Source organism: Bombina bombina, chromosome 5 (genome assembly GCF_027579735.1).
Source record: "Bombina bombina isolate aBomBom1 chromosome 5, aBomBom1.pri, whole genome shotgun sequence".
Lineage (NCBI taxonomy): Eukaryota > Metazoa > Chordata > Amphibia > Anura > Bombinatoridae > Bombina > Bombina bombina.
The window spans coordinates 541702590-541730192 of NC_069503.1; the positions used below are offsets into that span (position 1 = coordinate 541702590).

The 27603-nt window shown below is 39.4% G+C and overlaps 1 protein-coding gene across 1 annotated transcript in view; it reads left to right on the forward strand.

Annotated features, from left to right (window-relative positions):
- The window catches only part of FYCO1 (FYVE and coiled-coil domain autophagy adaptor 1), a 439711-nt gene that overhangs the window by 221076 nt on the left and 191032 nt on the right, over positions 1-27603 (forward strand). Inside the window, exon 9 of the mRNA XM_053714489.1 lies at positions 20054-20146. Within this exon, the coding sequence (XP_053570464.1) occupies positions 20054-20146 (93 nt within the window). The remainder of the gene's footprint in view (positions 1-20053; positions 20147-27603) is intronic.

Below are 27603 nucleotides of genomic sequence, written 5' to 3' on the forward strand. Positions count from 1 at the left end.
AAAACATTTAGCATCTTTTGTTTTTCCATATTCATCCTAAATTGCCAACACATTGGGTATCTCTGAGACTTTCACTCCGACTTCCAACACTTATTTGTTTACCAGAGCTGAAAAACTCTTAAGGCCCTGATATTCAAAGGTTCTCCAGCTTGGAGAGAAATTTCAGTTCAGGCTTCACAGGAGCTGAATATTTAAATGAAAAAGGTTGCAACTATCCAGTACTGCGAGATCTCTCTCATTTCCATACTTGAAGGAGAGACAAGTCCAGTGCAATACAGCACTGCATGATATGAGAGTTTTGTTACACTTACACTTTGTGCTTTGTATTTTAGATTACTTTATACTTTAGATTGGGTCCTTTGAGTATCATAGAATTCAAACTTTGCACTTTCTCATTTATATTTTAATACATTTAGATTTAGTTCTAGCAGTGATTTTACAAATTCTGATTATGTTTTGAAAGTTTCAGTTACTTTAACAAATTAGGATCATACTTTGTATATTTCTGTGCATTTTTTACAAATGACATTGCATCTTGTTTGCTGCATTGCAAACTACAACTGACAGCTTCAGAAAGTGGGAGGAACAGGGTAAATTCCTGGGTTGATCACGGGAGTTCCCAGGGTATATCTGAAGCTCTCTCACCAGTCATTTTGTAAGCATTTTAAACAAGCTGGTCTCACTGATTTGTCTCGCCAGCTGCATGTCGATGAAGTCTGTTCAAAATTCACAATACAATTATTTTAACTAACAGAAAAGTAATATATACTAAAATACAAACAAAAGTAAGTTAAATTTTGAGTTTAATTTGTAATTGATGGAAACTGAGCCTTTATATCAGCCCCAGGGGTTACCTTTTCTCTCCCATGTGAAATTTTGTATCCCAGAGAGCTTCATTACTTTTTGTGGAAGGAATCTCTCAGGGATTTCCAGGTTCCTCCCCTTTCTTAGAAAAGTCAGTGAGTTCTGCCCCTAGCCTCTCTAAGATAGAGAATGTTTGATTATCTGGCCCACAAAAAGTAATGACTCTGGGAAACTGAACCTGACAATTTTTTCAGTTTTAATTTAAATAAAATACATGCAATTTGTTACACAGAAACTGTGAAGACATAATTTGTAAAATCACAATCTTAAATACACTGCTGTATACAAAATAAAATACAAAATAGAAAGTGCAAAGTTTAAATGTAATTAAATGTAATCTGAACTGTTAAGTGATATAAAATAGAAAGCACAAAGTGTAAATGTAGAAGAACTCTCATGCCATGCAGTGCTATATAGCACTGAGCTTGTCTCTCCTTCACATACAGAAATGCGGGGTCGGCCTTTGGCAAAGTAAAGCAAAATCTGCCTTTTGAAATTTTCACTAGGGATATCGCAGTGCTGGAGGATCATTTTAGAATATCTCACCCGAGTAGAAAGGTTTTGAATAAAAGGGCCTAAATTACAAGTCCCAAACTCAGTGAGCAAGTGCAGGTCTGCATTAAATGTTTAGGACATAGTTAGGTTATACATTGTAAGGTCTTTATTTGTTGTTTTTTTTAAATTAAATAATAAGCTTTTAATACAATTTGCAAGAATGTGACATCCTAATAATTACACTGCATACATCCAATTAATAATGTTTAGCATTCAAAGCATTATTTACATAGTTTATCTTTCAATATTTCCTTTTTTTACATATAGTCTAATGGCTATCGTCTATTATCTAAAGTTCTTGAGAGAGGAAAAACATTTATTTATTTTGAGAAAAAATAAAAAATCAAGAAACATTTTACCCTGCTTTTTCCTTCAATTGCCTGGGAGTGCGGAAGCTCTAGTGATTTTGTGCTGGAATTAGGACTGTACTATAGGATTTAACTGAACCATTCAGCATGCAGAGTTTTACAGTGTTAAAGGGACATTATCCACTTTGAGACGGTAATATAAAATTATAAACTTTATATATTAAAAAAACTCTGCAGAATACTTTCATTATTTATTTTGTCCCCTTTCTAAAATTCTGAGCTTTTCAGTTCCTGTTAGAAATGGAAGTGCTGAACACGGTTATATTCCACACAGCCATTGGCTGCACACTCTAGTGACCTATTTATAATTGTCCCTAATTGGCCACAGCAGAGAAAATAACCTAAGTCACAACATGGTGGCGCCCATTGTTTTATAGACACTAAAACTTTACACTTATTTTGTCAATATTTACACAGGTAATGAAACTTTAAAAAATACATCTACATGTTATGATTAGACTAATCTTTTATTTGACTGTATTATTGTATCTAGCATTTATTTAGTGTTTAATGTCCCTTTAAATCTGCCAGTTAGCACTAATGGGCCTGGTTCAATTCTCTTTGTAAAAAAAAAGCTTAATACTGTACAATCAGTAATGTGTAAATGGGAGTTACCAGGGAAGTTTCATTCTTTGTTGGAAAAAAAAATCGATAAAGTCTACTAAGACCCATTTATAAATGTTTCTGTTGCAAACACAGATATTCCTTATGTTTAAATTAGGCAGCTTTAATTGCTACAGGCTACGCTATCGAAGGGCCAAATTACGAGTGGAGCGCAAACATTTGCTCGCAAGCTATAAGGGGTTTATCGCGGGTGTTTGGGCTCGTCGGGGCTTACCGCTGGTATTACAACTTGAAAGTAAATGCGATCACTTGATTGTGATATATTCTAGAATGATTACTGCGATTTTAGAGCTCTGGTTAATTGTTTTGCACGGCATAAAAGTTGTACAAAACACATCAAAAATACATTACACAGTACAGATACACTCATAATAACACTGTCTGTCTAATAAAAAGTATTCACAAAAAAAAATTGCACACAAAAGTTATAAAGGCTCAAATATATGAGATCTCAGGTGTTAGAAAAAAAAGGCAGGCAAAGGGCTTTAAGATTTAAATGCATATGTATACATCTCTAAAGATGTATATGTATGTATGTATATATTTATATATATTTATATATATATATATATATATATACACATATGTATTTATGTATATGTGTATATATGCATTTACAGACTGTTGTGAATATTATCATTATTATTAATGATAAAATTATTTCAGTAGTGTACCCGTTAAGTGTATTATGTGTTAAGACACAATAAATATTATGGAACCTCTATATCATTCTGTTAATGTAACTCAATATATATAAAATAGTGGTTACCAACTTTGCAGGGGCAATGTGTGCAATTTAATACCACTATGAATTATATTATTTGCAAAGGATAATAAAGGATAATAAATAAAAAACCTGAATCCTTTTAGTTCTGATTTGTCTATTAATTAAACTGAGACCAGATCAATAAACAAACATACAGCTAGATTACGAGTTTTGCATTATGAGTGAAAATGCATCGTTATGCTTCATAACGCTGCTTTTTACCTAACGCCGCTATTACAAGTCTTGTAGGTATAGGTGTACCGCACACCTTTTTGGCCGTCACGCAACGTCAGTATCGCACTTTTAAAAAAGTCCTTTTTCAATGGGACTCCCATAGCGCCGGTATTACGAGTTTGCCTTGGAGGCCAAAAAAGTGAGCAGTACACTCTATACTGACAAGATTCGTACCGCCATCTAAAGTCAGTAGTTATGAGTTTTACGTTACAAATCTGTAGCATAAAACTCATAACTAAAGTGTTAAAAAGTGAACTAACACCCATAAACTACCTATTAATCCCAAAACAGAGGCCCTCCCGCATTGCAAACACTATAATAAAGTTATTAACCCCTAATCTGCTGCTCCCGACATCGCCACCACTAAAAAAAAATTGTTAACCCCTATTCCGCCGCTCCCCGACATTGTCGTCACTATAAAAACCCTATTAACCCCTAAACCGCCACCCTCCCGCTTCGCAATCACTATTTAAAGATTATTAACCCCTAATCTGCCATCCGCCTACACCGCCGCCACTATAATACACCTATTAACCACTAAACCGTGAGCCCCCCACAACAAAATATACTAAAATAAATTATTAACCCCTAAACCTCTGACCTCCCACATCACTAACTCTACATAAATATATTAACCCCTAATCCTAACCCTAACGTAACCCTAAGTCTAACCCTAACCCTAAAGTAACCCTAACACCCCCTAACTTAAATATAATGAAAATAAATCTAAATAAATCTTACAATTATTAACTAAATAATACCTATTTAAAACTAAATACATACTTACCTGTAAAATAAAACCTAAGCTAGCTACAATATAACTAATAGTTATATTGTATCTATCTAAGGTTTTATTTTTATTTCACAGGTAAGTTTGTATTTATTTTAACTAGGTAGACTAGTTAGTAAATAGTTATTAACTATTTAATAACTACCTAGCTAAAATAAATACTGTACAAAGTTACCTGTAAAATAAAACACCTGCTTTACACTAAAACCTATCATTGCAATAAAATAAAAAAAATTAAATTATTAAAATACAATTTTCTAAATTACAAAAAAAAATAAACACTAAATTACAAAAAATAAAAAACAAAATTATCAAAAATAAAAACAAATTACTCCTAATCTAATAGCCCTATCAAAATAAAAAAGCCCCCCCCCAAATAAAAAAACCCTAGCCTACACTAAACTTCCAATGGCTCTTAAAAGGGCCTTTTGTGGGGCATTGCCTGCCCCAAAGAAATCAGCTCTTTTACCTGTAAAAAAAAATACAAACACCCCCAACAGTAAAACCCACCACCCAACTAACCAACCCCCCAAATAAAAACCTATCTAAATAAACCTAAGCTAACCATTGCCCTGAAAAGGGCATTTGGATGGGCATTGCCCTTAAAAGGGCATGTAACTCTTTTACTGCCCAAAACCCTAACCTAAAAATAAAACCCACCCAAAAAACCCTTAAAAAAACCTAACACTAACCCCCGACGATCCACTTACAGTTTTCGAAGTCCGGACATCCATCCTCATCCAGCCGGCGAAGTCCTGATCCAAGTGGAAAGAAGTCTTCATCTGGGCGGCCTCTTCGATCTTCATCCAGCCAGCGAAGTCCTGATCCAAGCGGCAAGAAGTCTTCATCCAGACGGCATCTTCTATCTTCATCCATCTGGCGCGGAGTGGGTCTATCTTCAAGACATCCGGCGCGGAGCATCCTCTCCTTAAGATCTTCACTAGAAAATAAAGTTTCCCTTTAAGTGACGTAATCCAAGATGGCATCCCTTACATTCCTATTGGCTGAAAGATTTCTATTAGCCAATAGGAATTAAAGGGGAAAAATCCTATTGGCTGTTGCAATCAGCCAATAGGATTGAGCTTTCATCAGTCACTAAATTATTTAATTTGCAGGTTGTGTGTATAATATAGAAACAGAAATGTTTGTGTATTTAAATTCTCAGCATAGCTGGCAAGAAACAGGTAAGCTAATAATCATGGCAAACCATTAGACAATTATATTATTACCAGATTCCTGATAGACCCAGTGTTATTGTTGACAGATAAGACCAGGTTAATAGGAATTACCTAACAAAAACATTTGAGACTATAAAGGGCAAACCAGAATTGATTAACTCACCTGATTCAATAAGAAAACGTTGAATATAAATATAAAGAGCACAAATCATTTAAATTCATACTTATCAATATTGTGGAATCCTTCACTGGGGTTCAGTATAAAAAGAACCTCTTAGGTTACCCCTGGACCCTCTCTTGACATTATTCTTACTTTTCTGTCTGGTCAGCTTAGCCCCCCATCTCCTCTGAACAGGGTGTGGTCATCGTTCATGCTCAGTGTGACCTCTCTTGTGCTGTCTGCTTGTGTCCCCTTGTGCCCCCCTTTTGTGGGTGAGTGTGTATTTTATTTTAACTCCACCCCAAACTGATAAGGTAAGGTTCACATAAATGATTGGCTAACATTTTTGTTAATGAGTTAAGATTAAGCAGTCAGAATATTTTTCCCTTCGGAAGATGGCAGCTATCACTAAGCTATAATAATATAGCTATATATATATATATATATATATATATATATATATATATATATATATATATATATACACACACACACAGTCGTATGCAAAAGTTTAGGCACTCCTGACAATTTCCATGATTTTCATTTATAAATAATTGGGTGTTTGGATCAGCAATTTCATTTTGATCTATCAAATAACTGAAGGACACAGTAATATTTCAGTAGTGAAATGAGGTTTATTGGATTAACAGAAAATGTGCAGTATGCATCAAAACGAAATTAGACAGGTGCATAAATTTGGGCACCCCAACAGAAATATTGCATCAATATTTAGTAGAGCCTCATTTAGCAGAAATAACAGCCTCTAGACACTTCCTATAGCCTGTAATGAGTGTCTGGATTATGGAAGAAGGTATTTTGGACCATTCCTCCATGCAAAACATCTCCAGTTCAGTTAGGTTTGATGATTGCCGAGCATGGACAGCCTGCTTCAAATCACCCCACAGATTTTCAATTATATTCAGGTCTGGGGACTGGAATGGCCATTCCAGAACATTGTACTTGTTCCTCTGCATAAATGCCAAAGTAGATTTTGAGCAGTGTTTTGGGTCGTTGTCTTGTTGAAATATCCAGCTCCGGCGTAACTTCAAGTTTGTGACTGATTTCTCAACATTATTCTCAAGTATCTGCTGATATTGAGTGGAATCCATGCGACCCTCAACTTTAACAAGATTCCCAGTACCGGCACTGGCCACACAGCCCCATAGCATGATGAAACATCCACCAAATTTTACTGTGGCTAGCAAGTGTTTGTCTTGGAACGCTGTGTTCTTTTGCCGCCATGCATAACGCCCCTTGTTATGACCAAATAACTCAATCGTTGTTTCATCAGTCCACAGCACCTTCTTCCAAAATGAAGCTGGCTTGTCCAAATGTGTGTTTGCATACCTCAAGTGACTCTGTTTGTGGTGTGTGTGCAGAAAAGGCTTCTTCCGCATCACTCTCCCATACACTGAATTGTTGAACGATGCACAGTGACATCATTTGCAGCAAGATGATGTTGTAGGTCTTTGGAGGTTGTCTGTGGGCTGTTTTTGACCATTCTCACCATCCTTTGCCTCTGCGATATTTTACTTCTAGCCTTAACAAGAACTGTGCCTGTGGTCTTCGATTTCCTCACAGTGGACACTGCTTAAATCTCTGTGATAGCTTTTTGTAGCCTTTCCCTCAACCATAATGTTGAACAATCTTTGTTTTCAGGTCATTTGAGAGTTGTTTTGAGGCCCCCATGTTGCCACTCTTCAGAGAAGAGTCAAAGAGAACAACAACTTGCAATTGGCCACCTTAAATACCTTTTCTCATGATTGGATGCACCTGTCTATGAAGTTCAAGGCTTAATGGGCTCACCAAACCAATTGTGTGTTCCAATTAATCAGTGCTAGTTAGTTACAGGTATTCAAATCAACAAAATGACAGGGGTGCCAAAATTTATGCACTGTCTAATTTCGTTTTGATGCATATTGCACATTTTCTGTTAATCCAATAAACCTCATTTCACTACTGAAATATTACTGTGTCCTTCAGTTATTTGATAGATCAAAATGAAATTGCTGATCCAAACATCCAATTATTTATAAATGAAAATCATGGAAATTGTCAGGGGTGCCTAAACTTTTGCATACGACTGTATATATATATATATATATATATATATATATATATATATATATATTTATATATATTTATATATATTAAACAAAACTGGCACTCACAGGTCTTTTATAAACACAAGTACAAAGTACTTTATTGTGGAACGTTTTCGGGGATCAAGTCCCCTTCATCAGACGAAGGGGACTTGATCCCCGAAAACATTCCACAATAAAGTACTTTGTACTTGTGTTTATAAAAGACCTGTGAATGCCAGTTTTGTTTAATATTTACTTGCATCGTTGCACCCAGGCAGGTGTCGCCAGGAGGGCAGAGCTGTAGCTGGATTGTGTATATATGTGTATATATATATATATATATATATATATATATATATATATATATAAACACATAAATACATATGTACAGTTATATAAACATATATATATGTTTATATATATATATATTGTGACCTGGGATATCTTGGAAACACACAGTCCTCAAAGCTGGAAACACCACACAAGGTTGTAGCTTTATAAAATACAGTCTGTTTATTATCAGGTCTGGCAAAAAACAGGCAAAATAAGCATAAACAAAACAAAAGAGGCTGGCAGTAGCTTGCTGCTGTGTGGCAGTGGCCTGTTGTTGTGAGGCCGTAGCCTGTAGTAAAGCCTTTACAACGTCCTCCATTTTAAGTGTGGTATTGTTTCCTTAACAGACTATCAGTGTGTTGCCCACTACCTCCACCATATGTGACCTGGGATCTTGGAAACACACAGTCCTCAAAGCTGGAAACACCACACAAGGTTGTAGCTTTATAAAATACATTCTGTTTATTATCAGGTCTGGCAAAAAACAGGCAAAATAAACATAAACAAAACAAGAGGCTTGCTCCACTGAGCACTTACTAACAAGTACAACTGTCTGCACTAAGTAGCTTTTCACAAAAGTAATATTGCACAGACCTTTCAAACTTTGTCCTTTAGAGATAATTCCTCTCAGTCTCTCAGGAGAGTGTTTGCAGTTTCCCTTTACTGCTGGCAAATCTACCTCTCAACCCCTGACTGGGGATTTTATTAGCACCTGCTGTCAATTACCACATGCAGGTGAGTAGCTAGCTGAGTCAGACAGAATTCCTGGACTGGACTTTTTGACATAATGTTCTACTTGCAAACTGCGGGGTGGAGCACTGGCCCACCCTACTCTCCAAATACTCCACCCCAGGGACCCAGAAATAAATCACATATTTTCTCTATGTGGCAAACATACATAACAATTCTCCCTGGGGTTGTCAGACCATACCCCGCACTGCAGCACTTTTGAGGGAATATAGACACCTTCCATTACTATGCCTTGGGTTCTGTCAAACATCCTCCCCGCCAGCTCAGACCTAGTGGGGTGAGCGACCATGGCCAAAAGCGTATGCATACGTGAAAGGCCATCAGCATTACCCTGTTTACTTCCTGCCCTGTGTTCTACTGAGAAGAGATAGGGTTGCAAACTAAGGAACCAGCGTGTAACTCTACTATTATTATCCTTATTTTGACTCATCCATTTGAGAGGTGCATGATCAGTAACTAGTCTAAATTTTCTGCCCAACAAATAATATTTGAGAGTTTCAACAGCCCATTTAATTGCTAGACACTCCTTTTCAACAATTGAATAGTTCTTTTCTCTAGGTTGAAGTTTCCGGCTCAGGTATAGTATTGGGTGCTCTTCACTTTGACTTTCCTGGGAAAGCACTGCTCCAAGCCCAACATCAGAGGCATCCGTCTGTAAAACAAACTCCTTTGAAGAATCAGGGGTGACTAACACTGGTTGTCTACAGATGGCTTCCTTGAGATTTTGAAATGCCTGTTCAGCTTCAGAGGACCATTTCACTATTACTGGAGCTTTTGCTTTAGTGAGGTCAGTTAAAGGACCCACTATAGTAGCAAAGTTGGAGATAAACCTTCTGTAGAAGCCAACAAGCCCAAGAAATGTTCTGACTTGTTTCTTCGTCATAGGTCGCGGCCAAATCCTTATGGCTTCAACTTTAGCAAGTTGTGACTTTACTATTCCTCTTCCAATGGAATAGCCAAGATACTTGGCCTCCTCCAAGCCAATGGTACATTTAATCGGATTTGATGTCAGACCGGCATTTCTTATGGAATTACGGACAGCTTGCACTTTTGGCAAGTGAGACTCCCAATCTTCGCTATGTATGACCATGTCATCTAAGTAAGCTGCAGCATAATGAGCATGTGGCCTTAAGATCCGGTCCATCATTCTTTGAAATGTTGCTGGAGCACCATGTAGGCCAAAAGGTAACACCTTGTATTGGAAGAGCCCATCTGGAGTAGAGAAGGCAGTCTTTTCCTTTGCCCGTCCTGTAAGCGGCACTTGCCAATAACCCTTGGTCAAATCCAATGTGGTAAGGTACCTGGCTCTCCCGAGTCTCTCCACAAGTTCATCAACCCTTGGGATGGGGTATGCATCAAACTTGGATATTGCATTCATCTTCCGGTAATCATTACAAAACCTGATTGTGCCATCAGGCTTTGGTACAAGCACAATTGGGCTACTCCAGTCACTTTGGGATTCTTCAATTACCCCAATGTCCAGCATTTTCTTCCAATTTGATTGCTTCCCTCCGGGCTTCAGGTATTCTATATGGCTTTAGATTTATCCTTTTTCCCGGTTCAGTGACAATGTCATGCTCTATTATCATAGTTCTTCCTGGGACTGAGGAGAAAACATCTTTATTTAATCTGATGAAGTCGTTTACCTCCCTCTTCTGGTGGATAGTCAGGGTTTCTGAGATATTGACTACAGGTTCATTCTCCTCCATTGTAGGGAGGTCTGCTGTTTTTATAGGCACAAGTGTTTCTCTTTCTTTCCACGGTTTAAGTAAATTCACATGGTAAATCTGTACCTCCTTTCGCCTCCCAGGCTGTCTTACTTTGTAATTTACTTCCCCCACTCTGTCAATGACTTCATATGGCCCATGCCATGTTGCCAAAAATTTGTTCTCTACAGTGGGAACCAGGACTAGTACTCTGTCTCCTGGATTAAACACACAAACCCTGGCATTTCTATTATAGCTGTTCTGCTGGTGCTGTTGGGCATTTTCCATGTGTTCTCTAACTATGGGCATAATGGCTGTCATCCGATCCTGCATCTGAGTTATATGTTCAATCACACTTCTGTGAGGGGTTGACTCCTGTTCCCAAGTCTCCTTAGCTATGTCTAGCAACCCTCTGGGGTGTCTTCCATACAAAAGTTCAAAGGGCGAAAACCCAGTAGAAGCTTGAGGGATGGAAAACATTAAATAAGGCAAAAGGAAATCCCAGTTTTTCCCATCTTTATCAATTACTTTTTTGAGCATAGCCTTTAGTGTTTTATTAAATCGTTCTACCAGACCATCAGTTTGTGGGTGATATACGGATGTTTTCAGATGCTTCATATGAAGAAGATTACACAACTCCTTTGTAATTCTCGACATAAATGGAGTGCCTTGGTCTGTTAATATTTCTTTGGGAATCCCAACACGGCTGAACATTAACATTAACTCCTTAGCAATTGCTTTTGCTGAAGTAGTACGCATGGGTATTGCCTCAGGGTAACGTGTAGCATAGTCTACTATTACCAATATATACTGGTGCCCCCTTGCAGACTTTACAAGAGGACCCACAAAATCCATACCAATGCGTTCAAATGGGACCTCAATTATGGGTAAGGGCACCAAGGGGCTACGGTATGCTGTAAGAGGGGCAGTTAATTGGCATTCAGGACAAGAAGAACAATAGTTTGTGATAGATGCCATTACACCTGGCCAATACAACCTCCTAAGAATTCTCTCTCTGTTTTTTTCAATCCCCAAGTGCCCCCCAAGTATGTGGCTATGTGCCAGATTTAATACAGTGTGTCGATATGCCTGGGGTACTAACAGCTGTTTGACAGACTCCTTTTTCCCAACTCTGTACAATAAATCATTTTCCACTTCAAAGTATGGATAGGTGAGCGCTGTATCAGTATTAATGGGGGTGCCATTTCTTAAAGAAATATAGTTTTTAGCCACAGCTAAAGTTGGATCCTCCCATTGTGTAGCCCTAAAGTTACTTGGGCTAACCTCTAGGTCAGTTTTTTCTACATCAGGTTCAGATATATTAGATTGACCTGTATTATTCTGTTCAGTATTACCTCCAACTAGGGTTTCCATAGGGGTTGAGTGTTTCCCTCTAGCAGGAGTTATTTTGTCTAAGTCAGGGGTCAGCAACCTTCGGCTCCCAGATGTTTTGTAACTACATTTCCCATGATGCTCAGATAGCCTAAAGAGTGTCTCAGCATTGTGGGAAATGTAGTTCCAAAACATCTGGGAGCAGAAGGTTGCTGACCCCTGGTCTAAGTCATCCCCCAATAAATCAGCAAAGGGAAAGTCACAAACAGCACCCTCTACTGAATCCGGTGAATTTTCCTCAGCAGCATCCCATAGATTCAAAAAATGGGGAAAATCTCTGCCTATTATCATTTCATGGACTAATTTATCCACTAAACCAACTCTATGATTTGTAGGGCCATTTTGAGTTTCAATAAGTACTTTAGCAGTTGGATACTTGTGTATGTCCCCATGGACACAAGCAATATCTAGGTTCTGGTAATTATCAATAGGAGTATTTCTCAACAGACCCCTGTCTATGAGCGTAACCATGCTACCAGAGTCCAGCAAAGCTTTAATTTCATTTCCCTCCACCCTTACAGTGCACCAAGGGTGGCCATTTAAACAATCATTTTTGGTAATTACATATACTGAGCGAGAGTACAATGAATAATTGTCTCTCATATTGCCAACATTACATTCCATAGCAACATCATTCTCAGGGCAGTCCTTTGCAAAATGTCCATACTCTTTACATTGAAAACATTTAATATTAGCATTAGACAACATCTTTGAGGCTATTGTGGACCCTTCCTGCCTCACAAAACTCTTGTCCCTTGCTGTAATGTCCCTCGGGTTGTAAAAACCCATCTGCTCCTCCCGATTCCCCCTTTTCCCCAGAACAGTCTTACCCAATTTATTGGGACTCTGGATCTTCAGGGTTCTAGGTCTTTCCTGGTTGTGGATTTGTAGAAACTCTCCGGCATTCAAATAGCGTTCCACCAGGGCAACTAGACCATCAGCAGTTTTAGGTTCACTCTGGCTGACCCACCACCGCAAGGAAACAGGCAATCCTCGCAGGAACCGGTCCATTACGAGCTGTTACACAATGTGACTAGCTGAGTTGACCTCTGGCTGTAGCCATTTCCTGGCAAGATGTATCAAGTGAAACATCTGTGACCGCACGGCTTTGTCTTGACTGTAAGTCCAGGAGTGAAATCGCTGGGCCCTTACTGCTGTCGTTACTCCCAGGCGGGCCAAGATTTCTGTTTTTACCTTTTTATAGTCACTGGCCTGCTCAGGCTCCAAATCATAATATGCCTTCTGAGGTTCTCCACTCAGAAATGGCGCAAGGAGACTTGCCCATTCAGACGCAGGCCACCCTTCTCTTTCGGCTGTCCTTTCAAAAGCCATCAGGTAAGCCTCCACATCATCTGTAGCCACCATCTTTTGCAAATAGTTACTCATTCTCAGAGTCTTAGAACTGTGTGGAATTTCTGCAGCACACCTGCCCAGTCTTTCAGATAGGCCTCGAATCTCCTGCTGCATGGTACGTGTGATATTCTGCTGTTCCTATCTTTGTGTTAATACCAGTTTTTGTAGCACTGCAATATTTTCTTGCTGGCTGGCAGTAGCTTGCTGCTGTGTGGCAGTGGCCTGTTGTTGTGAGGCCGTAGCCTGTAGTAAAGCCTTTACAACGTCCTCCATTTTAAGTGTGGTATTGTTTCCTTAACAGACTATCAGTGTGTTGCCCACTACCTCCACCATATGTGACCTGGGATCTTGGAAACACACAGTCCTCAAAGCTGGAAACACCACACAAGGTTGTAGCTTTATAAAATACATTCTGTTTATTATCAGGTCTGGCAAAAAACAGGCAAAATAAACATAAACAAAACAAGAGGCTTGCTCCACTGAGCACTTACTAACAAGTACAACTGTCTGCACTAAGTAGCTTTTCACAAAAGTAATATTGCACAGACCTTTCAAACTTTGTCCTTTAGAGATAATTCCTCTCAGTCTCTCAGGAGAGTGTTTGCAGTTTCCCTTTACTGCTGGCAAATCTACCTCTCAACCCCTGACTGGGGATTTTATTAGCACCTGCTGTCAATTACCACATGCAGGTGAGTAGCTAGCTGAGTCAGACAGAATTCCTGGACTGGACTTTTTGACATAATGTGCTACTTGCAAACTGCGGGGTGGAGCACTGGCCCACCCTACTCTCCAAATACTCCACCCCAGGGACCCAGAAATAAATCACATATTTTCTCTATGTGGCAAACAAACATAACAATTCTCCCTGGGGTTGTCAGACCATACCCCGCACTGCAGCACTTTTGAGGGAATATAGACACCTTCCATTACTATGCCTTGGGTTCTGTCACAATATATATATATATATATATATATATATATATATATATATATATATATATATATATATAGCAAAACAGGAAACAGCACTCTCTGGACTTAAGTTTTAAACAGATAGTTTAATCGGTTAAACTATCTGTTTAAAACTTAAGTCCAGAGAGTGCTGTTTCCTGTTTTGCTACATTTCATATACTCTAGCACCCTGGCCCTTGGAGAACTGTTCGTGAGAGTGTAACTGACTCTTTTTGCCTATATATATGTATATATATATATATATATATATATATATATATATGCATTCCTCAGTTAAGTAGAGGAAAACATGTAAAAGCATATTTATGCAATATTTAAATTTAATAAAGTGCTATACTGTGTATTTATTGTTAATATTTCACTTTCCAATGTTCTGCAGTTAGCAGAATATGTTCTAAGTATTTCTAAATAGATATTCCTGTATATATTTATACATACAGTATCTCACAAAAGTGAGTACACCCCTCACATTTTTGCAAATATTTTATTATATCTTTTCATGTGACAATACTGAAGAAATTTATACTGTTATACAGGCTGTACACTCACTACTTTACATTGTAGCAAAGTGTCATTTCTTCAGTGTTGTCACATGAAAAGATATAATAAAAAATTTACAAAAATGTGAGGGGTGTACTCACTTTTGTGAGATACTGTATATATAATCATCTATATATAGGTATATACCAACTATAGTTATAGCACTATTTAGGATTCTTTAATATTCCTTTATCAGGGTGCTCGTTTGCTTCAAGGGTCCTGCAACTCCTTCCATACAATTTTCTAAAAAAGCAGAGTAACAATAGCACCGTTTCTTTGCTAAAAAGTTCTCAGCTACGTTTCGAACCTACATGACATGATTAAGGGCAATGTAGGCCCGAAAATTAGCTCTCTCTTTTTAATTATTATGTCACTACAATAAAGAGAACTTTTAGCAAAGAAATGGTGCTGTTGCTTCTCTGATTATTTGGAAACTGTGTATATATATATATATATATATATATATATATATAGATATAAATTGTACCAAAAAACATCATATATATGTAGAAATTTATTTATGAATAAATAGAACATATTCTTGTATGTGAAGAACATTGGAATGTGAAATATTCATATTTTCATGTCGGTTTAGCACACATGAGAATATACAATCGGGTTTACGCAAAAGTCAGTAGTTAGGTTTCTTTTCAACTTTTTTTGCTCCATTGACTTCCATGGGGAATTACATTAGCACATGATATTGTAAAAATCACACATTGTAACAGCACTACTAATATCTATTAAATAAATAGATATAATGGATAAATTCTATTATATTAGGGGTGCACGAGTCAGGTATCGCCTACATACCCAAAAATCATGATTATAACAAATACTCAGCACACCAAAAAGATTAAATATTTATGAATTTAATGATATCAGAATATGATGAATAAAGGTTAAAGGGACCCAGGCCTCCCCATTCTAACCTGCATACAGCACATACACACTCCAAACAAATGCATAAATATCCCTTAGGCGCCCCATGGGAAAAAAAAAAAGGGGTCATCTCCAAACCTGAGTGCAGTTCAAAAAATCAGCACAGTTCATCAAACAGAAGCACAGGGGTAAAGAGAACTTATTGCAATCCACTTGTAGTGAAATAAAACATATGATTTTTGATTGAAGTTGCAACAAACTTATAACAAAGTTCAATCCCCGGCTGATACAGTGTCTCCTTTAATGCAGTGAAGGTATCTCACACCTCTCCTCCTGAACTTCATACTTCATCTGTGTAAATATATATGACAGAGCTGTGTTAATATGGAAAATTACCAAGCCTGAGGTATACGTTATATCTATAAAACTGTAATCTGTGTAACAGCGTCCCAGAATCATACAGCAAGCTCTGTTATGACTCGTGTGGATGTGATGTATAGCTCCAATATGCGGTGTGTCAGCTAGCGTTTTAAACCAACCCCAAAGAGCCCAAACTTGCTATTAGAATGATGCGGCCCATATAGTAAACAGGGAGGTATATCAATGATACTTGCGATTCTCATCCGCTGATTAGCTGCACTGGTTAGTCCATTTCCTTTAAGCTGAAGACGTCACTATGATTCGTGCTCCAAGAGCGTAATGCTATCCATCCAGAAGACCGCTTTCACAGGTAGGTTCAGCCATCTGGATATCAAATCCCGGCTAGAGGGCCAGTAGGCATAGAAAACTTGAGATGACCACCTCGGGAACACACTCTGACGCACATTTTGGGACTCTGCCCTTTTTCAAGGATTATGATATTGTAAGTTCGTCTTTTTGCGCTCATCGGGTTAGCACGTGAGCTTAATCCGACGAGCGCAAAAAAACTAACTTAGTAGTAGTGCTCCACTTGTAATCTGACCCTAATTTGCTTGTAGCATTATAAAACAATTTTAGGTAGATAGGGGCTTTCTGTATCTTTCTAAAAAAAATTCAGGGTTTAAAACACATACAGTTTGTACAATAATTAAATCCTCAAAATAATTTAAATTTCTAATTATTGTATTAACATATATATAAATTTTAAATGGGCATGCAACCCAAATATGTTCTTTCATGATTCAAGGACAGCATACAATTTATAAATATTTCTATTTAAAGGGACAGACAAGTCCAACTTAAACTGTCATGATTCAGATAGGGCATGGAATTTTAAACATCGTTATAATTTACTTTTATCTTCAAATTTGCTTTGTTCTCTTGGTATTCTTTGTTGAAAGCTAAACCTAGGTAGGCTCATATTCTAATTTCTAAGCCTTTGAAGGTCGCCTCTTATCTCAGTGCATTTTGACAGTTTTTTACAGCTAGACAGTGCTAGTTCATGTGTTATATTTTTATGAGTCAGCACTGATTAAATTGCAAGTCTGTCAAAAGCACTCAGATGAGGGGGCTACTGCAGAGGCTTATATACGAAGTAATCACGGAGGTAAAAAGTATATTAAAGAGACAGTCTACACCAAAATTGTTATTGTTTAAAAATATACATAACACCTTTACTACCCATTCCCCAGTTTTGCAGAACCAACATTGTTTTATTAATATACTTAAAGGGACAGGAAACCCCAACATTTTATCTCATGATTTAGATAGAACATACAATTTTAAACCTTTTCCAATTTACTTCTATTAAATTGGCTTCATTATCTTGTTATCGTTTGCTGAAGGAACAGCATTGCACTAGTGGCAGCAAGATGAACTTATCGAGTCAGCCAATCACAAGAGACAAATGTGTGCAGGCACCAATCAGCTCCTACTAGTGTAGGATATATGCATATTCTTTTTCAACAAGGAATATCAAGACAATGAAGCACATTTGAAAATAGAAGTAAATTTAAAAGTATTTTAAAATATCATGCTCTATCTGAATTATGCAAGTTTAATTTTGACTTTCCTATCCCTTTAATAAGATTTAAACCTCTAAATTTCTGCCTGTTTCTAAGCAACTACAGACAGCTTCTTAACATTTGCATTTTTTTTTAGCTTTTCACAGCAAGACACTGCTAATTCATGTGTGTTGTGTATATAACATTATGCTCACTTCTGTGGAGTAATTTATGAGTCATCACTGATTAGCTAAAATGCAAATCTGTAAATAGCCCTGAGATAAGGAGGCAGTCTGCAGAGGCTTAGATACAAGGTAATCGCAGAGGTAAAAAGCATCTATACTATAATCACGTCCGTCGCCAGTTGCGCATGCAGCCAAAATAATGTAGGCTGTGCGTGCAGCCAAACAAAGCATTTAACCAAAAAACCTAACTGCCCGCACAAAATATTAACAAAAAAAACCTAACCGCCGAAAACGAAGTATTAACACAAAAAAAAATGCCAGCACAAAGTATTAACAAAACAACACCTAACTGCCCACACAAAGTATTAACAAAAGAAAAACTAACCACCCGCACAAAGTATTAACAAAAATATACCTAACCGCCCACACAAAATATTAACAAAAAAAACCACCTAACCGCCCTCAAGAAATATTAACAAACACCGCAAAATTTACCTCTAAACCGCCAACCCCCACATCGCAAAATAATAAAGTAATTAACCCGTAATCCGCAAATTAAAATATTAACCCTTAAACTGCCAACCCCCACAACACAAACTACATAATTACACTATTAACCCCTAAACCGCAAAAACCTCCACAACGCCAACTACCTAATTACAATATTAACCCCTAAACAGCCAACCTCCCACAACGCAAAAAAATCAATCTAATCACTAAGCCCCCTAACCTATAAATTAACCACAATTATTTTACAAGATTTAAGATTAAATTTAAAAAAGCCTAATATTACAAGAAATTTAAAAATCACACATTACAAAACTCCCCCACTAAAATTTAAAAAAATTAAAAAAATTCTAAAATTACAGAAACAAATAAAAGTAATTATCCAAAATGACATTTTTTTAAACTTAAGCTAATACCCCTATAAAAAAGCTCCCCAAAATAAAAATACCCTAATATAACACTAAACTACCAATAGACCTTAAAAGGGCTTTTTTGTAGAGCATTGCCCTAAGTTAAACAACTCTTTTAACTAAAATAAATTACAAAGTCCCCCCTAACAGTTAAACCCCCCAACCAGACCAACCCCCCAAAATAAAAAACCTAAGTCTAAAAAAAACCTAAGCTACCCATTGCCCCTAAAGGGGCATTTGTATGGGCATTGCCCTTAAAAGGATAGGAATGAAAGGTTCCTAAATAGGGTACCTTGCATTCAATATTCAGTATGCGGCGGCGACCGCATAAAGAGGATCTTCCACGCCGGTCCTGCTATGCGATCACCGGTCCAGCTCCACGGTCACCTCCGCATCACCTTCACTCTGGATGAAGATAGAAGAATTTCCCTGTGCTGGATGAAGATGTCGCCGCCTGGAAGAAGACCTTCACCGTCGGACTTCAGGAACTGTGGGTACCTATTTTGGGGTTAGACTTAGGTTTTTTTTTTCCTTTTTTCGGTTGTTTTTTTAATGGGCAGCAAAAGTGTTTATTGCCTTTTTAAGGGCAATGCCCATATATAAATGCCCCTTTAGGGGCAATGGGTAGCTTAGGTTTTTTAGACTTAGGTTTTTTTTTATTTTAGGGGGTTGTGTGGGTGTGGGGGTTACTTTTAGGGGGTACTTTGTAATTTTTTAAGGTAAAAGAGTGGTTTAAGGGCTATTGGTAGTTTATTGTTAGATTAGGGGGTGTTTTTATTTTGGGAGGGGAGTTATTAGATTAGGTTTAATTTTTTTAATTTTTGATCATTTCGTTTTATTTTTTAGTAATTTTAAATAGACTGCCCTCTGGGCAGGCTTATCTCCTACTATTGATATAACCGTGTTGGTTATGCAAAACTGAGGAATGGGTAATAAAGGGATTATCTTTTTAAACAATAAACATTTTAAAGTAGACTGTCCCTTTAATATAACACTGTTGGTTTTGCAAAACTGGGGAATGGGTAATAAATAATAAAGTTCTGTAGTAGACTGTCCCTTTAACTTCTGGTATTTAATGTGCTTCATTCTCTTGGTATCATTTGTTGAAGGAGCAGCAATGTACTACCGGGAGCTATCTTAAAACATTGGCTGAGCTAATGACAGCAGGCATACCAATCAGCAGCCAGCTCCCAGTAGTGCATTGCTCCTCCTTCAACAATGGATATCAAGAGAATGAAGCAAATTTCATAATAGAAATAAATTAGAAAGTTGTTTAAAATTGAATGCTCTATCTATCTATCTATCCATCCATCTATCTTGTCTACCCTTCATCTAAAGTTTCTATTTATCTATCATCTAAAGTATCTATCATCTATCTATCGATCTATCTATCTATCTATCTATCTATCTATCTATCTATCTATCTATTAATCTATCCAATTATAACTAATATTTGGAACTTTGTTTCTGTTTTCCAGGCTGCAAATGAAGAGCTTGAAAAAGTTAAACAAGAGATACGATGCCAAAAGGAAATGTGCTGTGAATTAAATAAGGAAGTCACTATGCTGCAGGTAAGCTCACAGAATGTATACTATTAATAATTCTCATTCTCACTATCTCTCTATCTTTGTGGGATACAATAAATCTGCTGGGTCTACAAGTAGTATATTGTTTCAGTTCCAGAGACGATGGAGTGCCTTAATTCTATTTAAAGGTGGATTCTGATGCAAAAATGGCATGCTAGCTAATTTGAGAATGTTATTTCTCAATAATTAAAGCTTCAACCCTACGTGTTTACCCTTGCAAATTTGTTAAACACATAATTTAAGTTACAAGGTTAAAACTATAAAGTTAAAGTGTCAATAGTTCAAAAATTGCATGCTGTAAGGAATTCCTATTCCCTTTAAATATGGGAAAATTTGAATGAACCAGCACCATTTTACACTGTGATTGTTTGTCTGCAGGTGGAGGGTTCTTAATCTCTAAGGGAAGTAAGACGTCTTACAATAGAGCATGTATGTGTTCCAAAATGAAATTAAAAGATTCATCTGCTAATTCGTCAGCGGGGGGGGGGGGCTGGGTTTCTAAATATTTGTCCCAAGCAGAGGAGGATGATTCTAATTTAGTTGTACTCCTGGAGGGTACATGGTATCTAGATGGGTCACTCCTTTGGGATGTCCCAGATGAGCCCAGGGTCTATGAAGGGTTATATTCTGCCTTTTGCATGTGCTTGTGTTGAATTGGCGACATGACGGTTATCAGGGACTACTCTGCAAATACAACATTGCATGATCCTGTTTAGCATTAGACACAGACTCAGCACATAGGTTACAAAGCTGAATGGGGGAAACACCAACACTTCCTTACATAGTAAACACATATGAGAAGTGTTTAAATTGTAGATTGCTTTCCTAAAGAATCAGTGTTATATCCTAAAACTTTAGCTGCACTAGTTTGCTCCATAACTAATTAGGATTGTAAGAATAGGAATGTGGAATTGTGGGAAACAACTTTTCAACTTTGGCAAAATCACTACTTTCCCTATGAAAGATAGCACTTATTTCAGGGATCCAATGGACTGCAAGTTAGAGTCTTTCTTAAGGACTTCTGCAGGGACAGTCAACACCAGAATGTTTGTTGTTTAAAAAGATAGATTATCACTTTATTACCCATTCCCCATTTTTTTTTTTTTTTTTTTTTTTTAAGTTTTCAAAAGAGCTTTATTAAACTTATCGAGTTTACAAGTATAAATATACGAATAATGAAAACCAAGAGAACAATACAGATGCAAATATAACAATGCGAGGACACAGTCCGTCCTCTAAACTGTCTATAGACATACATTGCGAAATAATTGATATACTGTTCAAGGAAGTACTTATAACACCATCATGAACTAATATAATTAAAGGTACTTTATAACGCAGTCAGGGGAGACCCAAAGGTCTCTTGGCCAAATAGAGGGGGGAAGGGAGAAAGGTCTAAGGGTGGGATAGGGGGGAAGGGAGAAAGGTCTAAGGGTGGGATAGGGGGGTAGGGAAAAGGGTTGAGTAATATGTCATTGGTCGTAGGTGGGTGTTTCAAAGGAAATCCAGCTGGGCCTAGTAAGAACTATCCCTAGGTCAGATCTCTCATTCCCTCCGGGAATAGCTAGGAGGGAGTGAGGACATTAGGTCTCCAGGTTGTATCATAAGTGTCTTTCCAGTCGGTCCATGTAAGCTCAAATAGGTCAGAATTACCTAGGTTGTAAAATATGCTTTTTTCCATATTATATAAGTAGGCCATATAGTAGCAAACTCTCGTCCAACTAGGTGAGGGCTCTGATTTCCAGTCACAGGCAATCAGGTGTTTGATGGACATGAAGAGGTATATACTAATGTAAGCATGGTGTTTGGGGAGAGAGTGGGTACCTATGTGTAATAGGGCAACTGCAGGAGAGCTACGTAAGGAGATTCCCATTTTGGAGAGGGCTCCAAAACATTTTGTCCATAAAGGGCGTATTTTAGGGCACTCCCACCAAATGTGCAGAGCGTCCCCTCTCTGACCACAATCTCTCCAACAGTACGGAGATGCGCTAGGGAATATTTTAGCTAGCCTGATGGGCACATAGTACCAATGGGCCACCAACTTGTAATAAGTTTCATATAGGGTGGTGCAATGTACAGCTTTTTTGGTTCGTTCAAGCGCTTGTTCCCAATCATCTACTGTGAGCGGTTTGTCTAGCAGGAAGCTCCTCTTGGCCAGGTGAGGGGCCGGAACTGGGTTTGGATCCGAGTCCAACAGGGTGTAATGTCTAGAGAGGGGTCTATATAGCCTCTTTCCTAGGTTCCAAGTGGACTCCCACGGGGTCAGAGGGCGATTTGACTGAGGCTTGAAGCCCCAGGCGGTCATAAAGCTTTTGATTCTGTAATATTCAAATTTCAGGATATGGGGTAGGGCCACATCAGCCCCCAATTGGGACTCAGTTTTAAATCCACACTCCGGTGCCGGTAGCCAGAGGTCCGAGACCACCTTTATTCCAATTTGGGTCCATCTCAGAGGATGGGCATCCTGTAGGCCTACTAACAGGCCGGATAATGAGGTTATGGGAGAGGGGTGAGGGGCAATTTGTCTAGAGTGGCGGATTTTGTCCCAAAATTTCAGGCATTCCTGGATGATGGGGTTTATCAAGGATAGTTCCCTACGGCAATGGGACGGCGTCCATATCAGGTCACGTAAACTTAGGTTATAAGGGAGTGAAGCCTGTTCGATGGAGTGCCATTTGCAGGAAGATTGCGTGACTCCCCATTGGGAGACATGGGTGAGCATTGCTCCCTCGTAGTATCTTACCACGAAGGGAGAGCCCAGACCGCCCTTAGATCTAGGTAGCTGTAGCACTCTCTGCGCCACCCTTGGGGGCTTGCCCTGCCATATATGTTTAGTTATTTCGCTCTGAAACTGTAATAGAATGTGCCTGGGCACTCTGATTGGCAGACAGCGGAATAAGTATGTGAGACGAGGCAAAAAAGACATCTTTAATGCTGCTATCCGCCCTAACCACGAAACTTGCGAGAGGTTCCAGCTCTTGCCGAGGGAGCGAAGCTCCGATAGCAAAGGGAGGTAGTTGTCCCTGATAATCCGGGGGAAGTCATTGGATAATTTGACTCCTAAGTGGGTCACTGAAGTGTCCGACCATCTAAAAGGATATTTGATTTTTAGAGGGGCCATAGACGAGCTCTGGAAGCCTTGGGTGTAAATCTCAGTTTTGGGAATGTTTAGTTTGTAGTGAGAATGGGCACTAAATTCCTTGACTATAATTAAGAGTCTTGGGAGGGTGGACGCAGGATCTGAAGAGAAAAGGGTGATATCGTCCGCAAATAAAGCTATATTGTGCTTGGTGCCACAAAGGGTAATCCCACTCATGTGTGGGTCGCGTCTAACTTGTTCTGCCAACGGCTCTATGGCCAGCGCGAAAAGTAGGGGTGACAGGGGGCAACCCTGCCTAGTCCCATTGGAGATTTGAAAAGGGGGGGTTTGGAAACCTAGTCCCTTAACCGAAGCGGAAGGAGTAGAGTATAGGGCTTTAATTGCTCCCATGAGGGAATTCGGGAATTGAAAGGCATCAAGTACTTCCCACAGAAACCGCCATCTCACCCGATCAAAGGCCTTTTCTGCGTCTAGCGATATAATCGCCATAGGTTTATTAAGGCTAGACGACAGGGACATCACATTCAAGAGTCTTCTAGTATTATCTGGACCCTCTCTTTTGGGAATAAATCCAACTTGGTCTGGATTGATTAAATAGGGGAGGAGGTTGGCAATACGGTTAGCTAGAATTTTGGAGAAGAACTTAATATCAGTGTTGATTAGTGAGATTGGCCTATAGCTGGCACAAAAAGAGGGGTCTTTATTAGGTTTCAGTATAGTCACAATAGTGGCTTCAAGGAATTCACTCCTAAATTTGCCTTCATCTCTAGCTAAATTGAAAAGTCTAAGAAGCAGGGGGGAGAGCTCCTGGATGTAAGTTTTATAAAAATGCACTGGGAAGCCATCTGGACCAGGTGATTTAAATGATTTAGAGTTCTTGATAACCAGTTGTACCTCCCTAAGGGTGAATGGCGAATTTAAGGTGTCTTTTTGATCGGGTGAGAGGGACGGTAGGTTCAGTGCTTTTAGATACTCACGAATGGAGTCTTCTGAGGTTACTGGGGGGTTCTCAGTTTTTTCTATGTTATAGAGGCTGGAGTAAAAATCAGCAAAAGCCTCCCCAATTTGTGAGGGGATTTTAAGGAGGGAACCTCCTTTAACAATGCCATGAATACGTGCGATACTAGTTCTGCTTCTAAGTTTATTGGCTAAGAGAGTATCCGCCTTATTGCCCTTATAGAAGTATAGTTGCTTCAGTTTAGTTAAGTTGTCCTGGGTTCTCCGAAGCTCTAGCTGAGATATGTGGTTTTTAATATTGGTGATTTGGGTCGTTACGGAGTTAGTAGGCTTTACTCTATTTAGGGCCTCTAATTCTCTAAGTTTAATGTGAGACTGAGACAGCGAGAGTCCCGCTTGCTTTCGTAGTTTAGCCTGTTCAGAGATCATTAAGCCTCTTATGGTCGCTTTAGTAGCTCCCCAGAGGGTGTCATCACCCACTTGTGCCCGGTCATTAATTTCTAGAAAGTGTCTGATTTCTGTGCGTAATTTTTCTCTAAGGGGGATATCTTGCAAAAGGTTGTGGGGCATGCGCCAGGAGGGTCTGGAGCGAGTGGTATTTGAAGATATAAGGTCGACGGTAACACAGTCGTGGTCCGACCAAGGGCAAATATGGATGGCCGTGTTAGTTACTAGGTCAAGGGAGTCTGCCGTAGAGAATATGTAGTCAAGTCTGGCGTATTGTCGGTGTGGCAGTGAGTAGTGGGTGTAGTCTCTGTCCTGAGTGTGGATAGCCCTCCAAATGTCGAAGAACCCTGAGCCTGTCATAAGTGTGCGGAATTTCGCAGCAAGTCTTTCCGTAGGGGGAGGAGTCCTAGCTAAGTCAGAGGATTTTCTATCTAGTTTCGGTTCCCAGGTCATGTTGAAGTCGCCCGAGATAATGACCCTACCTTGTTTGTGCTGAGAGATGACATGGAGAATGTGTTTGAGGCACTTAGGTTGATGAATGTTGGGTAGGTAGACTGAAACAAGTGTGTAGAGCACGTGGTTAATATTACAGATTAGAATAATATATCTGGCCTGTGGGTCTCTGATGTAAGAGGATTGCAGTGCCCCTGGCTTTTTTGGTAAAGGGAGCATGTTCAATGTGCGTGTAATCCCTAGAGGAAAGTCTGATCGGTTCATCGTTTAACCAATGCGTCTCTTGGAGGAATACTATGTCAGGGTTGTGGTGCCTCAACGAGCGCAAAAGGAGACTTCTCTTAAAGGGAGTATTAAGTCCTCTAACGTTGTGGGTTAGAAACCTCAAAGGAGAGGAAGTCATGTCTAGTAGTGATTGAGAGTTGGGACCGTGAAGTCGTAGTACCTAGGTCTGGAAGACAGAATGGGGAAAATAGAGAGGAGGGGGAAAGGTAGGTAGGAAAGGATGGCACTTAGCAGTGCCTCTGGTGTGGTGGAAGTAGTCCACCTCAAGAGAGCCCTAGTGTGGGCTTCAATTGGGGGGCTGAATGAACAGCTCCGGAGCTAGCTCAGTGTAGCAGAAGCGTCAGCCCCGCTCCAGGGACGTATTTATCAAAGCATAAAGTGCTTAAGTCGAAATAATTACAAAACAGCAGGTAACATAACTTATCATAACTTATAAAATATAACTTATTCCAAAAGTGAACATTGTGACGGCTTATAGAATCTCACAGGGGTCCTGCCTGCCTCAGAATGCAGGCTAGTCAGTAGAAAACATCAGGGGAGACCTAATAGCCGACTTATTTATAAACTAGGTCAAGTAACTTCGGAAGGAGCCTATTCAGCATGCTCAGAATGTCCTTGAGAAACTTGCAGATGTTGTGTCTTGGGCCTTTTTATTCTCTGTTCTTTTGTTGACCATTCAGGGGCTGAAGCTTTCAAGGTAGATTGAGGTTGAGCCCGTACATTTTGGGGGTCGACTAATAAACCCCATGAGGTCAGCAGAGTCGCACCCTGCGAGGGTGTGGTAATGGTTATGGACTGGTTGTCTTTGGTAACTATGAGTCTGGTTGGGAACCCCCATCGATAACGGTAGTTAGCCCTGCGCAGAGCAGTGGTCACCGACTGGAAGTGTCGGCGCTGTTGGAGGGTGTGTGCTGAAAGGTCAGGTAATATTTGTACCCCCTCGAACCTTCCACTTAAGTTTGGTTTACGATAAGCAGCTTGAAGGAGGCGATCTTTATATAGGTAGCTATGGAAGCACACCACAATGTCCCTCGGCTTGTCAGAACTCACCGACCTGGGGCGCAGAGCCCTATGCGCTCTCTCCATTGTGCCAGACAGTCCTTCCGGGGTGCCTATTAGCTCTTTGAAGAGGTCTTGGAGGTAACCTTGGATATCTGCTGGAGCTACCGTTTCTGGGACTCCTCTGAATCTGATATTACTACGCCTCGATCTGTCCTCCATGTCAGCCAGTTTAGATTCTAATTGTGAGATCTGCTCAGCCAGGTTTTCAGCATAGGCCAGGATATTGGATTGGTCCACAGCTTGATCATCTTGCTTGCGCTCCAGCGCATCAACCCTGTCACCAATTTCTGAAATTTCCTTTTTGAGTTCAGCTGAGCTGCGTTGGATTTCTTGGGTGATGGACTTAGTCTGGATGGCCAGGAGTTTCTTGAGCGATGATTCTGTAATGTAATGTTGGGAGGAAGATGCTGAGTGTTGGCTAGATTGAGATTCTTCATCTTGGGACTCTGGTTCACTCATTTCACCTCCTGGGTGGGATGGGGGTTCCTTAGAAACGTGGGCAAAATGGTCAAAGACTGTCTTCCTGGGTTTGGGGTTAGACTTTGAATGCTTCTTTATCATGTGAGGCATCTTATAGGTTAATGGTTAGATCTCTGGAAGGCAAAGTAGTGAATCTCTGGAGGCTCAAGAGCAATATCCTGCTGCTTTGAAAGAAATTCAAGGGTTATACATACTAAAATCAAGCACGTAGTTTACATAATACCTATCACATTGTTGGAGCGGGGCTGATTTACATATCAAGAGGAGAAATTACATGAGTGTACAGTTTTGTTGCCACCACGCTAGTCCCTCACCTCGGGGAGCAGGGGGATACGACCCGAAGGAAGGGAAAAGGGAGTTGGAGGTGACCCACCCGGACAAGCCGGGCGGGAGCGGGGAGGTGAGGGGTTAGTCAGTAGGGTATAGAAATCAGTCAATATACCACAGGTGAATTGTTAGTTCAGTGAGGGCAAGCCTGACTGTGTCAAATATGAGGTGAGAGAGTGAGAGTATTACACAGGCGGGCTTATAAACCTAGATCACCCGGAGCAGTGGCCCCTGTCAGCTAGTGCTCAGAGCAAGAAGCTAAGTTTGCTTCCTAAGATAGTAAATAATTCAGGTAAGTGCAATAAGCAGACAGGAGCAACTGGGGTTCAGG